Source organism: Ochotona curzoniae, unplaced genomic scaffold, assembly GCF_017591425.1.
Source record: "Ochotona curzoniae isolate NIBS_2020 unplaced genomic scaffold, NIBS_Ocur_1.0 contig_2699, whole genome shotgun sequence".
NCBI classification, from domain to species: Eukaryota; Metazoa; Chordata; class Mammalia; order Lagomorpha; family Ochotonidae; genus Ochotona; species Ochotona curzoniae.
In genome coordinates this window covers 3,390,739-3,405,287 of record NW_024465561.1, presented here as the reverse complement: position 1 = coordinate 3,405,287, position 14,549 = coordinate 3,390,739, and the positions used below count along the sequence as shown (strand labels likewise).

The window sequence follows — 14,549 nt, the reverse complement described above, 5'->3', positions numbered from 1 at the left end:
ACGTCAGAGCGGGAATGGGGCCCGAAAACTCTGGCAGACAAGAGGACTTTACCCTCCTGTGGTCCTGTGCCAGCTGATGGCTTGGTCCGAAGCCTCCTGCTGCCCAACGTGTCTCCCGGTCTCTCCTGCTTCCTTGCTGCCCTGTCTTACCTGAGGGGTATTTATTTTGTTATATTGTTGTAAGTAGTCTGTGTTGGTTACTCTGAGTCAGACTTGATTTTTTTTATTTTTCTGATTCACAGCTGTTGCATCCTAGCTTTAGAGAAGGACTCAGTCTGAATCCATCTTTCAGATGCTCCACTGAGGGCCTGTCCTGGGTACCATGTGGCTGAGGAGGGATAGCACCCCAGCCTGTTGCCTGTGCAGAACTTTCCCTTCCCCCAAAACCCCTAGCCAGCACCTTCCTTTGGGTCCCTGTCTCCGTCTGCTTGGGACCCCCTCTGCCTTTGCCAGCTCCATTTTTCCTCATTTTTCTTCCAGGCGAACATTCAAAACATTTCTGTGCCAATCAATTCTTTAAAATCTTGATTAATTGATTTTTAAAGGCATGTGCGCACGCACACACACACACACCTTTCATCCATTGGCCTCAATCAACCTTTTTTTAAGAAAAATATTTGAAGGGCCCAGAGTGGAGGCCTAGAGGCTAAAGTCCTCGCCTTGAACATGCAGGATCCCATATAGGCACCTGTTCTAATCCTGGCTGCTCCACTTCCCATCCAGCTCCCTGCTTGTGGCCTGGGAAAGCAGTCAAGGATGGCCCAAAGCCTTGGGACCCTGCGCCCGCGTGGGAGACCCAGCAGAGCTCCTGGCTTCGGATTGGCTCAGCAATGGCCGTTGTGGTCACTTGGGGGGTGAACCATTGGACAGAAGATCTTCCTCTCTGTCTCTCCTCTCTGTATATTGACCTTTCAATAAAAAAAAAATAAATCTTTTTTAAAAATTTAAGGCAGAAGTTCATCATAGGTACACTGAAATAGGGCCTCATGGAAGTGAAGAGGCTGCCAGCCGGGCAGCCACTCCGTTGCAGAGCAGGGAGTGGCAAGAGCAAAAGGTGAAGTCATGGCATTTCACAGGATTACTCATCCCAAGTTACTCAACAGGCGCTGGGATGAGAAATCAGCAGTACTGGGCAGCAGGAGAGTTCTCTGCACTGGCAGCAGCCGGCCAGCAGCCCGCGCTGACGTTCCGAAACGGTGTCTGGGTTAGGAAACGTCACGAAAGCGCGGGAAATCTAGACCATAAAAGCGACAATGGGCTGCCCAGAGCCACAGTTCGACGTGGACCCCGCGCTGCGCAGAGACCAGAGGACACCGGCGGACCAAACCTGCTGCAGAACGCGAGACCCAGTGAGAACTCCCAGCAGGTGCGGGGGCAGGCCGGAGCCCGAGCCCAGGGGGTCCCAGGACACCACAGGAGGGCGGGCTGCCTCGGGCGCCTCCAGCCCCAGGCGCATGTGCCCCCTGGCCTCCCGCAGGAGCCAAGATGAGTGCGGGCGGTGCGGCGTTGGCGATGACCATGGGGCTGTGGTTCCTGTGGATGCTGGTCGTGACGACAGCGCAGCCGGTGGAGAACGCGCCCCGACGATGCCTGCTCTCGCACTACCGCTCACTGGATCCCAAGGTGCTGAAAGCCGCCCTGGCGCTGAGAGACAGCTACGTGAGTGACAAACAGCCCCGCCCAGGGCGTAGGGCCGCCAGCCCCTCTCCCAGGACACAGAGCTCAGCCCGAGATGTGCCCGCTCTTCCCATCTAAACAGGGTCACAACTCAGGATACACACAACAGGGCGCTCAGCCAGCGCGGGGTACCCGGGGCTGGGGGACCCAGTGCAGGGTCGGAAAGGGGTTCCCAGAGGCCTTTGGCCCCGATCGGCTTTCGAAGGGCGCGTGGGTTGGTGCGGACACGATGCAGAACGAGCGGCATTCGGGGTCGGGCTGTAGGAACCCCAGAAGGCACGGGTCCCGGGCACGAGCTTGGGGTCCTGGGCACGAGCTTGGGGTCCCGGGCACGAGCTTGGGGTCCCGGCCGATGACCAGTGACGCTAAGCCGGCGCTCCACCCGCAGGAGGAAGAGACGCTGGGCTGGAGACTCCGCACCTGCTCCTTCCGATGGAGGCGGGGTCCGCCAAGGCGGTCGGTGAGTGCGGGGCCTGCGGGGAGGGTTTGGGCACCTGGCGCGGCCCGCGCTAACCGCCGCCTTTCCCCGCAGTCTTGCGCCCGACTCCGCCACGTGGCCCGCGGCCTCGCTGATGCCCAGGCCGTGCTGACTAGCCTCCATCGGCTCGATCGCTTCCCTGGCGTCGGCCCGACACTGGAGCTGCTGGTGGCGGCCAGGAGAGACGTGGAGACCTGCGTAAGTGACACCTGCACCCAGAGCCCCTGGCTGCTTGGCGCCAGAAAGGGTCCCCGCGTGCGGCTCCCGGTCGGGTTCTGTGGGCGGCAGTGCCGGGCAGAGCGCGCGCGGAGCCTGCGGAAGGCTGGCCGAGCCTCACTCCCCTCGCGCGCACCTCCAGGTCGAGCTGGTGCGACCACGCTCCTCCAGGAAGTCCTCCCGAGCGACGCGGAGGCGAGCGGAGACGCGCAGGGCGGTGAGTGCGGCAGTGCCTGCGGCGCCAGGTCAGCGCCGGGGAGCCGCGCCTGGCCGAGCAGGGTCCGGGGCGGGGACGAGGACTGGGACCACGCGCCCGAGCCCACCAAGCCTGACTGTGCCTGCGTCCCCTGTGCAGGACCCTCCTCGCTGCCACGAGGCCGCCGTCGTCTTCAACCTGCTGCGGCTGCTCACCTGGGACCTCAGGCTGGTGGCACAGGACGGGCCGTGTGTGTGAGCGGTGCCCGCGCCACAGCTAGAATGACTTGGTGTCTGGACGCGCTGAGCTAGTGTGGCCCCAGGGGCTGCAGAAAGAGAAGGCGGGTCTCCGGAGGGCGGCGTCCATCCTCACTCGGCTCTGCCTTGCCTGCGGGGGCAGCAGCAGTTGTGGATCCGGTTGATGCTTTTGTCTGGGTTTCCACGGGCCCCTCAGGGTGGATTGCTGAACGTGCAGCCGTGGGAGCCCCGTGCGCCTGAGGGATCAGAAGAGGAATTGTCGTGGCAGAATCTGCTATTCTACCCCTGGATACTGTTATTTTAGAGTGTGTTTGTGGGTTTCGGCGCCTGCGCGAGTGTCTCTGTGTGTGGGTGTGTCTGTGTGTGTGTGTCTGTGTATATGTGTGTGTGCGTGTGTGTGTGAAAGAGAGAGAGTGTGAAAGACAGACATGGCCATGCTACCTCCTTGCTTATTTATTGCCGTTGATTAAAGAATGCTTGTTTTGTATTTTCTGCTCTTGGTCATCATTATGTGGAGAGGCACTAGTGGACTGCCGGGGTAGCACGTCATCGAGTCATCATGGGTCTCCTGCTTAGTCACCTGGCACCACCTGGAGCGTCAGGAGTTGTCCATTGTTAATGATGGTGGCATCCCACCCTCCATCTCCCTCTCCTGTGTTCATCCCCAGCTGGCATCACCACAGCCTCCATTACCCCCGTTCTCAATCACCCCACCCTGCATCTTTCATAAACTCCACCACCACCATCCTGGATCACCCCCACCCCACATCTCTGCCACCCTCATCTACCCCTCCCTCGATCTCCCATTCTCCTCTCCACCCCACTGCACTCTGGGCACCACACCTTCCCCACCTCACCTTCTTCCAGAACTCCTGGCATAGTTTAAATATCTCTAACTGGCGACCTCGGGATCTGGCCCGCCAGGGAAAATCAGGTCTGACAGGATGCTGTAGAGACAAGATGACTATGTATGAGACAGGGCCTAGGGTGCAGGGAAGGGAAGGAGGGGGCAGAGCCCTGTCCACATCCAGGCTGTTCCCCACAACTCCCCCAAAGACCCACTCAGGACCGAATCTGGGTGTGGATGTGTGCAGCATGCAGAGGGGCTGGTCCAGGACTTCACCCAGGGCCGAGTCCTCTTTGGCAGCCATGGTTTCTAGAACCTTCTGTGTTAGGGCCAACTCAGCCTCCAAGGCCACAGGACACTCCCACCACTGAGGAATGAGACATGCAAGACAGAGGGCTCCCAGCAGGATGAGCACATGGGGGAGGGGCAGGGGTACAGAGAAGGGGGAGGGGGCAGGAGGGGGACAAACTGGTGTGGCCACTGGGAGTCAGTGAGGACAATGAAGGGTGTGTCCTCACGGACATGAAGAGGAGAAGCTGTGGGGCCAGGTGAGGACTGGCCTGCCTCTCCCTGCCCGCCCACCTGTGGCTGCTTAGAACCTGTGCTACTACCCAAAAAACAACAAAATAAAGGAACCTGTACTACTTCATCAGCAGCCAGCACCCAGGCACCCAGGGTGCGTAGGAGGGTTGAGCTCAGAGCCCAGGGGCATCCCTGAACATTCGCCTTAGACTCCCAGACGAGACTGGGCACCCCAGGAGGATGTGATGGTGCAGAGAACCCCACTGCAAGGAGAGCAGGAGACAGCCATGCTGGAGGGTGCAGTTTATCCTACAGTACAAGGGTGCAGTGTAGCACACTTCATGGCAGGACGATGCAGGCTAGCCTACAGCATGAGGGTGCAGGTACCCACTACAACAGAGTGCAGGGTGGTCCACAGCATGAGGGTACGATCTAGCACATGGCAGGGTGAAGGGGTTAGTAGGTTAACCCATATTCCTTGAGGTAGGAATGGATATCAGAAAGCCCCCGTGGTGTGAGGTACTAACAGATGAACAGGCACAGCCGGTGGGCACAATTGGGGGTGCAGGTGGGCGAGATTCAGGGTAGGGATGATGGAGGGAGGGTTGATGGTAGGCTAGGAAAATGGAAGGTGGGATGATGGCAAGGTGGGTGTGGTGGAAAGCGGAGGAGATGAGCGCGGGGTGACGGCAGATGGGAGAAATGGAAGTTAGAATGCTGGCAGGTGGTGGAGATGGATGGTAGGGTGATGGCGCTGGTGGAGATGGCAGACAACCACTGACCCCTGCCTTTCTACCCCACAGGTAACCCCTGACTGCCTGGAGACCTCTGTCACTTTCACCTGTTCTGCCTCTTCACCTGGGACCTCAAGTGTGTGGCCAACACAGCCCCCTGCAACTCCTGCACCCCAACATGTAATCCACCTTGGCAGGCAAGATGGGCCTCCATGGAGGTGCTGCAGCAACCACTGTGCTTAAATCAAACAACCAGGCGGGAGTAGGGAGGGCACAGACCTGGCTTCCACCCCGCTGTGCTATTTCGAGCTGAATGATGGCTGACGCTGTGGCACAGCACTTGAAGCTTCTGCCTGCAGGGCTGGCATCTCCTATGGGTCCCAGTTTGAGTCCTGGCTGTTCTGTTTCTGATCCAACTCCCTGCCAATGGCCTGGGAGGGCAGCGGAAGATGGTCCAAGTCCTTGGGCCCTAGTACCCCACATGGGAGATCTGCAAGAAGCTCCTGATGCCTGGCTTCAGATCAGCTCAGTTCCTGCCATTGCAGCCATCTGGGGAGTGAACCAGCAGATGGAAGGTCTTCCTCTCTCCCCTTGCTGTAACTCTGCTTGTTGCTGCATGACGCTGGCAATTCTGAAACACTGCCTGTGGCTTGGGAAAGCAGTAGAGGACAGTCTAAACTCTTGGGAGCCTGCACCCATGTGGGAGATCCAGAAGAAGCTCCTGGTTCCTGGTTTGGGATTGGATCAGCTCAGCTCAGGCCGTTGGAGCTGCTTGGGGAGTGAGCCGGCAGGGAGAAGATGTTTCTGTCTCTCCTTCTCAGTAAATCTGCTTTTTAAATTTAAAAAAAAATTCAAAAATTGAAGCAGGAGTTCATCACAGGAACACTGAAGTAGGGCCACATGGAACAGAAAGAGGCTGCAGGGAGCAGCTGGGGAGCCACTGCCTTGCAGAGCAGGGATTGGGGGGCTCGGCCAGGCTGCAGCCGCGAAGGAAGACCAAAAAAGGTGCTTTGGTTTCCCATTTCTTTTTTTTTTTCACCTATATATCTTTTTTATTAATATTTTTTATTTTAACAATCTTTACATGGTTAATTTGGTTTCCCATTTCAAAATGAAAAAATCATGGAGGAGTGGACTCAGGAGGCATTTATTACTCATAGCAAGTTACGAAAGACATCACTGGTCCCGCTGCATAGGAAAATTATGTTTACCATTGGGTGTGGTATCGCCCCAGGAAAATTTCAGACCTTAAAAGCGACCATGGGCTGCCCAGAGCCACAGTTCGACATGGACCCCGCGCTACCCAGAGACCAGAGGACACCGACGGACCAAACCTGCTGCAGAACACAGCACCCAGTGAGCACTCCCAGCAGGTGCGGGGGCAGGCCGGAGCCCGAGCCCAGGGGGTCCCAGGACACCACAGGAGGGCGGGCTGCCTCGGGCGCCTCCAGCCCCAGGCGCACGTGCCCCCTGGCCTCCCGCAGGAGCCAAGATGAGTGCGGGCGGTGCGGCGTTGGCGATGACCATGGGGCTGTGGTTCCTGTGGATGCTGGTCGTGACGACAGCGCAGCCGGTGGAGAACGCGCCCCGACGATGCCTGCTCTCGCACTACCGCTCACTGGATCCCAAGGTGCTGAAAGCCGCCCTGGCGCTGAGAGACAGCTACGTGAGTGACAAACAGCCCCACCCAGGGCGCAGGGCCGCCAGCTCCTCTCCCAGGACTCTGAGCTCAGCCCGAGAGATGTGCCCGCTCTTCCCACCGAAACAGGGTCACAACTCAGGATACGCACAACAGGGCGCTCAGCCAGCGCGGGGTACCCGGGGCTGGGGGACCCAGTGCAGGGTCGGAAAGGGGTTCCCAGAGGCCTTTGGCCCCGATCGGCTTTCGAAGGGCGCGTGGGTTGGTGCGGACACGATGGAGAACGAGCGGCATTCGGGGTCGGGCTGTAGGAACCCCAGAAGGCACGGGTCCCGGGCACGAGCTTGGGGTCCCGGGCACGAGCTTGGGGTCCCGGCCGATGACCAGTGACGCTAAGCCGGCGCTCCACCCGCAGGAGGAAGAGACGCTGGGCTGGAGACTCCGCACCTGCTCCTTCCGATGGAGGCGGGGTCCGCCAAGGCGGTCGGTGAGTGCGGGGCCTGCGGGGAGGGCGTGGGCACCTGGCGCGGCCCGCGCTAACCGCCGCCTTTTCCCGCAGTCTTGCGCCCGACTCCGCCACGTGGCCCGCGGCCTCGCTGATGCCCAGGCCGTGCTGACTAGCCTCCATCGGCTCGATCGCTTCCCTGGCGTCGGCCCGACACTGGAGCTGCTGGTGGCGGCCAGGAGAGACGTGGAGACCTGCGTAAGTGACACCTGCACCCAGAGTCCCTGGCTGCTTGGCGCCAGAAAGGGTCCCCGCGTGCGGCTCCCGGTCGGGTTCTGTGGGCGGCAGTGCCGGGCAGAGCGCGCGGGGAACCTGCGGAAGGCTGGCGGAGCCTCACTCCCCTTGCGCGCACCTCCAGGTCGAGCTGGTGCGACCACGCTTCTCCAGGAAGTCCTCCCGAGCGACGCGGAGGCGAGCGGAGACGCGCAGGGCGGTGAGTGCGGCAGTGCCTGCGGCGCCAGGTCAGCGCCGGGGAGCCGCGCCTGGCCAAGCAGGGTCCGGGGCGGGGACGTGGACTGGGACCACGCGCCCGAGCCCACCAAGCCTGACTGTGCCTGCGTCCCCTGTGCAGGACCCTCCTCGCTGCCACGAGGCCGCCGTCGTCTTCAACCTGCTGCGGCTGCTCACCTGGGACCTCAGGCTGGTGGCGGAAACGGTCCGCGCGTGAGCGGTGCACGCGCCGCTGCAAGCGTTACTTTATTTTATGGGCGCGCCGTGCAGGTGTGGTTTCCAGGGCTGCAGAAAGAGAAGGCGGGTCTCCGGAGGGCGCAGTGGGTCCTCACCCGCCTCCGCTCTCCGGCATTTGCGGAGCTCCACCCTGGGTTGCTCTGTGCTCCTGCGAGTCCCAGCATTGTGGAATGGTGAATCAGCTGCTGTGGAAGCCCCTGGGCGAGTTCCGGACTCCTGAGTGATAAGAAGCGTCGCGACAGTCCTCTGCTATTCTACCCCTGGATACTGTTACTTGAGTCTGTGTGTGTGTATGAGTAAGTGAGAGAGGCATGCTCTGAGTGTCATAGTCCTGTTGCCTCCTGGCTTATCAGTTTGTGTTTATTAAATCTCTTCGTCGTGTACCTGCTGCTTCCTTGCTCCGACCTGCAAAGGCAGTTATGTGGACAGCAAGTGGGTCTGAGGGTGGAGCACTGACCGGAGGCCGTTGATGGTAAAAGTCTCAGCGAAGTCTCTCCTCATTGCTCCTTCACCTCTCCTTATATACCCTCCCCTCCTCAAGTCACAGCAACTCCTTAGCCCACAACACTTCCGATCACCTTTGCGGTGGTTGGAGTGACACTAACAAGAGGGGCTGTGATGTTCACATCGGCAGAGCATCAGGTCATCCTGAGTGTCCTGCAGCAGCACTCACCGCCCTTGGCTCCCTGCCACGTGCTGCTGGATGCACCTGCACCGCCCAGCTCAGCCTGCCAGGCGGAGAGACGTGCACCGACGTCAGGTACACGTTTTTATACTTGATCTTAGCCAAATGGCAGAGAAGAGATACATACACGTTTTTAAATCGTGCTTTAGTTCTGTACCTGCTAAAGCAGAGAGAGATGGAGAATATCTTTCATTCATTATTCATTCCTCAAGGCTCCCATCAGGCAGATCTCGGGGACCAAGGCTGAGCCAGGGTACCCCACATGGATGGCACAATGTCACCTGTTTCAGCTTTCCTGTGCTGCCTCCCTGCTGGGCTTCAGCTGGAGGCCAGAGAGGGGAGCTGGGCTGGGCCTGGACCCCAGGTTCTGCCTCATGGGGTGCATGGGTCCTGTGGGGTGGCCTAAGCTGTACCTCCAAGACCCTCTCTAAAGTCAGGCTCACACCACTCCCAAGGTCAGGAAGGGTTAATAAGTGGTCTGCACCAGGGAATCAAGCGGAGAACAGCCATAGCTGTGGCATGACTGTGCGTGTGGGAATGTGTGTGTACTGTGTGAGGGAGTGTGTGAGAATATGCCAGCGTGTGTCACAGAGAATGTGAGTGTAACCTGTGGACCCGCATCCTGCCGCTCCTTCAGCCAGCCCCCCACCCACGCTCCGGCCTCAGGCCCCAACCAGGCCACTGCACAGCCGCCCTTTCTGCTGGGCCTGCGTGTGTCCAGGCAAAGCTTAGTGCGATATGGAGGAATTGTAGGGGTCTACCCCTCCAACCTGTTGAGGCACGCACGGATGTGACCAACGGATATGGCTGGGGTCTGGCCCCTCCTCTCCGTGAGGGCGGGTGTTTCTGTGCTGGGTCCCTGCAGCTCAGGCTCTCCCTGCAGCTGGGATGAGGAGGGAGGGAGAAAGTCAGGGGATCCTAGAGAACTTTGTACCCTCTCCCAGGATGCCCCCTGGGTGTTGGAGCTGAGGACCCACCTCCGGGTGCCTCCCTACTGATTGGCCGTGTGACCCAGAGTGTCCCCTGATGTCCCTTGACCCCTGAAGCTCATGGAGGCCTCTCGTGCCCAGGGTCTATTGACGGTACTGGGTGCCACCCGACAGAGCTTCGCACAGCCTGGCAGCCTGCAGCGGCTCTGACCTTGGCCTAGAAGGCTCCACAGTCAAGCTGTGCCATCCTTACCCCAAAGCCATGGTATCACCTGGTACCACCTCTGGGTGCACTGCATCCTGCTCTCTCTGCTGTATTGCCTGACAGGTGCCACCCACACACACACACACACACACACACACACACACACACACACAGAGTCACTGCATGACACTTCCGGAAAGGGTGCTGGCTCTGATCCTGCTTCCCAATGCATAGGCCCTGCTGCCCCCGCCCCACCCCCACCAGTTGTGACTGCCACACAATAGGGCCTGAGTGGTCCCCAAGCCAGGGGACCTTCAAATCCTAGTCAGAGCCTCGGACTCCCAGGTCCTCAATTGCTTTCCCAGGCCACAAGCAGGGAGCTGGATGGGAAACAGGACGGCCAGGATTAGAACCGGTGACCCTATGGGATCCTGGCACTTTCAAGGTTGAGGACTTTATCCACCGCGCCAGGCCCTCAATTAAACAAATATTTTATGGGGTTGATGCAGTGGTGAAAGGGATTCAGTCAGCACCTGCCACGTAGGCATTCCGTACAGGAGACTCTCCCAGTCCCAGCTGCTTCACATATGCGGCTCCCCGGGAATGCACATGAGGCCAACCCTGGGCTCCTGCGTCACGTGGGAGACCCAGCTGCAACTCCTGATCCTAACTTCAGCCTGGCCCAGCCCATTTCTGGAGAGAATCTGTAGCTAGGTTTTCTCTCTCTAACTGTGCTTTGGAGCTTATAGCAAGCTGTGGGGCACCTGCACCTTCTTCATAGGTGGGAGATGGCGGGGAGCTGCTCTCACGCAGTCTCCCACCTGCTGCCTCCCCTCCCACTAGTCTTTCCCTGCTCTTTGAGCCTCCTGTAGGAAGCTCCCGCAGCTCAAGATAACAGCACCGGCTGGGATCCCAGCACCCTCCTCCCTACTCCAGATTCCTGCCACCTTCATCCCCAGCCGGGGATCCCAGCACCCTCGTCCTCAGTCCTGGAACCCGACACCCTCACCCCCAGCCCTGGAGTCCTGCAGGAGGCAGAGCGCCGGCTGGTTCCCCACCCAGCCCCGGACTCCGCCCTCTGGCGCAGGCACCCTGCCTGACCCAGGCTAAGCTTTTACCTGAGGCCCTCCCGCTACCCCGGGTTCCCGCGCCATGCTCTGCTGCGAACGGGAGCTGCTGGCGGCCAAGCACCGCCGGATTTTCACTTTCCCTGCATCAGCCAGGCCCGCGGTGTGCGCTGGCTGAAACTCGCATCACCCGACCTCTTGCGGGGCGCGTGTCCCCGCCGAAGCTCTGGAGCCAGACAGAATGGGGACGCTGCACAGGCCCCCATTCGCCAGGGAGAACAAGCCTGGAGACCCCGACAGCACCAAGACAGACCCCAGACCACATGCTCAGCCTGGTCGCTGGGTCTGCTGAGCACAATGCCTGTCAGCCTGGCCCAGTCCTACTCTTGGAGGTTATCTGAAGAGTGAACAAATAAATGCCAAGTGCGCGCTCTCTCTCTGCTCTTCAACTAACTAAATAAATATTTTTTAAAGACCACAGCTCCACCTTTTGGAATGATGCAGATGCCTCGTGACAAGGAGTGGAGCTCGGCTGTGGGCATCCCTGGGCCACACAGCTGTGCCCAGCATCCGTCAGCAGCAGTCCTTGCTTCCCTATGACATTCTGAGCATAAGTGGTGGCCTTGAGTGTCCAGTGCCCAGGGCCGTGGCTGCTCTTGATTTGGCAAGGTTTAACAAATTTGAGAATTTGACTTTCACAGTGGTTTTGACGGACCTGCATTGGCAGCTGGGGGTAGGTAGGGGAAGAGGAACAGGATCGCTCTCCATGGTCCTGAATCTGTAAGCCCTCCTGCGTCCCTGCCTGCTTGGGCAAGCAGGGAAGCCTCGGTCAGGTTTTGTTCATGAAGACAAGAGTTAACATGAAGCGCGGTCACAGGACAAGGAGACCACCCCTCCCCCTCTGGGTCTAACAGTGACAGATGGCCAAGGAGACATCATGTAGCGTCTATCCTCGTGGCTGCCCAAGGATCCCTGCTTGAATTCCCACAACCTCCCCCTGATGTTGGTGCTGTCATCCTCACACAGCTGAAATGCAGGGAGACAGAGAACAGATGGGAAACCAGCCACCCAGAGCCACACAGCTTTGGGGTCAGGTGTCGAACAAGTAATTTTTAGGCTTCTGAGTCCACAGCCTTACATGGAGTCTAAAAACAAACAGAAGACCTACCTCTGAGAAGTAGACCTTGAATCCCCTGTGAAGTGACACACTCAGGCTCCCCCTGATGATGTAGACAACTGTATCCCAAAATGCCCAGAGGATGGGGTGGTGGTTTCAATCCCTCTGGCAGGCCCAGCACACCCCACGCAGGCTTTGTGGGGTTTCCAGCCTGATCAATGATCCAGAGTGAGTGAATCTTGTGTGTTTACCACCAAATAGTCCCAATCAGGGCTGCTCTAATGGCTCAATTGGCTAATCCTCTGCCTCCAAATGCTGGCACCCCACATGCACACTGGTTCATGTCCCAGATGCTCCACTTCCCATCCAACTCCCTCCCTGCTTGTGGCCTGGGAAAGCAGTAGAGCACAGCCCAAAGCCTTGGGACTCTCCACCTGTGTGGGAGATGCAGAGGAGGCTTCTGGCTCCTGGCTTTGGATTGGTGCAGCTCTGGATGTTGTAGCCACTTGGGGAGTGAACCAGAGGACAGAAGTGCTTTCGCTCTGTCTCTCCTTCTCTCTGTCAATCTGCCTTTCCAACAAAAATAAATAAAACAAGTGACCCCCAACACTGTCCACATCCCAAACCTGGAACAGGTGAGCAGGGTCTTCGCACAGGCAATCATGTTACAGAATTTGAGGTGAGCAGAGGATGCTGGGTGCTGTGGGTTCTAAGTGGAATCACACATACCCTCCTGAGCGGGAGCCAGATGGACCCCGACTCACATGTGTGTGAGGATGGAGCAAGGAGCCTTGGGTGATGGAGTGAGGTGGCTGCGAATCAAGGGCTGAGGGTGGCTACCAGAGCCTGGCAGAGGGGAGGCAGGGAGGGCGCCTCAGACAAGGTGGCCCTGGGATGCTGAGATCTTGGCCCAGTAGTATTGAGCTTGGACTCTGAACTCCAGAACTGGGATCCCATCCAGAGACCTGGAAGAGGCTCTTGGCTCCTGGCTTCAGATCAGAGCTCAGCTCTGGCTGTTGTGGCCACTTGGGGAGTGAACCAGCAGAAGGAAGATCTTCCTGTTTGTCTCTCCTCCTCTCTGTATATTTGCCTTTCCAATACAAATAATTAAAAAAAAAAAGTAGCCACAGGGAACTAACACAGTAACTAGTACACTTGCTTCCTGTGAAGCCTTTAACCTGTGATGCCTTGGGGGTGGCAGGAAGAGGGTCGGGAGGCTGGGGGGGCTCAGGGTCTGGGTTGGGGGAGGGGCCTGGAGGGCTCAGGGTCTGGGGGGCATCCTGGGGGGCTCGGGGTCTGGGGGAGTCCTGGGGGGCTCGGGGTCTGGGGGGGTCCTGGGGGGCTCGGGGTCTGGAGGGGTTCCTGGGGGGCTCGGGGTCTGGGGGGGTCCTGGGGGACTCGCGGTTTGGGGGGGTCCTGGAGGGCTCAGGGTCTGGGGGGGTCCTGGGGGACTCGCGGTCTGGGGGGGTCCTGGAGGGCTCAGGGTCTGGGGGTGTCCTGGGGGGCTCGGGGTCTGGGGGGCGTCCTGGGGGGCTCGGGGTCTGGGGGGCGTCCTGGGGGGCTCGGGGTCTGGGCACATAAGGTTCTTGTGCATCTGCCCACCACCTACTCCAGCATCTGCAGGTCCCATGTGGCAGATCCACCCCTGGGGAGTCCTCCAACGCTGCCTTCCATCTCCCGTGTTACCAGTTCTGCAGGCCTCAAAGCCAAGCCCCCAGAGACTTCCTCACCCTGCGTCGGGAGTCAGGAGTCCCAGGCCGAGCCCCCGGTTCCCAGCACCCCTGTGTGTCCCTCTGGAGCCAGGGGTGCCTCCCCAGTGGGATTCCTCTCCCTCCACATCTCACCCCTGCTCACCGTGGGAGAGCATGCTCACCACTGCGCCGTGCAGCACAGCTTGTCTACGCATTACCCCCCACCACATCACCCAAGGGCATCCCCCCTGCTGGTCACTAGCAAAGGACTCTGTTCCAAGGACCACTGACAAAGTCTGATTGCCCAAAGCACTTCCAGTGTGAAAGGCCTCCGAGTCGGTTCCCCAGAAACAGACTGGACAGCAGGCAGGAGGCGGTTGGATAAGGCTCCCACAAGAGAACCCACCATAGTAGGAGGGAGACCTTATTGTGGGGTGTCAGATCAGCCCAGCTCTGGCCATTGTGTCCATTTGGGGGAACAAATTAGCAGATGGAAGATCTCCGTATAACTCTGATTTTCTTTCCTTTTTTTTTTTTTAAAGATTTATTTATTTTTATTGGAAAGGCAGATATACAGAGAGGAGGAGAGACAGAGAGGAAGATCTTCTGTCTGACGGTTCACTCCCCAAGCAGCCGCAACAGCTGGAGTTGAGCCAATCCGAAGCCAGGAGCTTCTTCCGGGTCTCCCACATGGGTGCAGGATCCCCTGGCTTTGGGCCGTCCTCGACTGTTTTCCCAAGCCACAAGCAGGGAGCTGGATGGGAAGTGGAGCAGCCAGGATTAGAACCAGCACCTATAAGGGATCCCAGTCATGCAAGGCGAGACTTTAACCACTAAATTATCACACCGGGCCTACACCGGGTGCTTTTCAAAAAGAAGTAAAATTTTAAGAGAAAGAATTAGATGACTGCAATCAAAATATCCTACAGAAAAACTACTTTGGACTCTCCAAAAACGCCAGTGCTGGGGCAGGGGTGTGGTTCCGATGGCTGCTAAGATGCCTGGGCACATGGGCGGAGTGCCCAGGGTTACAGACTCAGCTGCAGCTGCCAGGTCAGTTTCCTGACAATGCACAACCTGGGATGGCAGCTGTGAGG

General features: G+C 58.8%; 2 protein-coding genes across 2 annotated transcripts; both read left to right on the top strand.

Annotated features, from left to right (window-relative positions):
* The first annotated feature begins 1,512 nt into the window (after window positions 1-1,512).
* On the top strand, window positions 1,513-2,825 carry LOC121153793 (interferon lambda-4-like). The gene is made up of 5 exons (XM_040976535.1): window positions 1,513-1,659; window positions 2,066-2,137; window positions 2,210-2,353; window positions 2,514-2,588; window positions 2,727-2,825. The coding sequence occupies exons 1-5, from the start codon at window positions 1,513-1,515 to the stop codon at window positions 2,823-2,825; spliced, it is 537 nt and encodes a 178-aa protein (XP_040832469.1).
* Window positions 2,826-6,446: 3,621 nt separating this feature from the next.
* LOC121153791 (interferon lambda-4-like) lies at window positions 6,447-7,738 on the top strand. The gene is made up of 5 exons (XM_040976534.1): window positions 6,447-6,593; window positions 6,982-7,053; window positions 7,126-7,269; window positions 7,430-7,504; window positions 7,643-7,738. Exons 1-5 carry the CDS (start codon window positions 6,447-6,449, stop codon window positions 7,736-7,738), a joined length of 534 nt encoding a protein of 177 aa, XP_040832468.1.
* Window positions 7,739-14,549: the final 6,811 nt, after the last annotated feature.

Coding starts and splice junctions, on each gene's coding strand:
- LOC121153793 (XM_040976535.1), top strand. CDS start 1,513: ATGACCATGGGGCTGTGGTTCCTGTGGATGCTGGTCGTGACGACAGCG. Junction 1,660..2,065: donor TGGCGCTGAGAGACAGCTAC/GTGAGTGACAAA, acceptor CTCCACCCGCAG/GAGGAAGAGACGCTGGGCTG. Junction 2,354..2,513: donor GGAGAGACGTGGAGACCTGC/GTAAGTGACACC, acceptor GCGCACCTCCAG/GTCGAGCTGGTGCGACCACG.
- LOC121153791 (XM_040976534.1), top strand. CDS start 6,447: ATGACCATGGGGCTGTGGTTCCTGTGGATGCTGGTCGTGACGACAGCG. Junction 6,594..6,981: donor TGGCGCTGAGAGACAGCTAC/GTGAGTGACAAA, acceptor CTCCACCCGCAG/GAGGAAGAGACGCTGGGCTG. Junction 7,054..7,125: donor GGGGTCCGCCAAGGCGGTCG/GTGAGTGCGGGG, acceptor CTTTTCCCGCAG/TCTTGCGCCCGACTCCGCCA.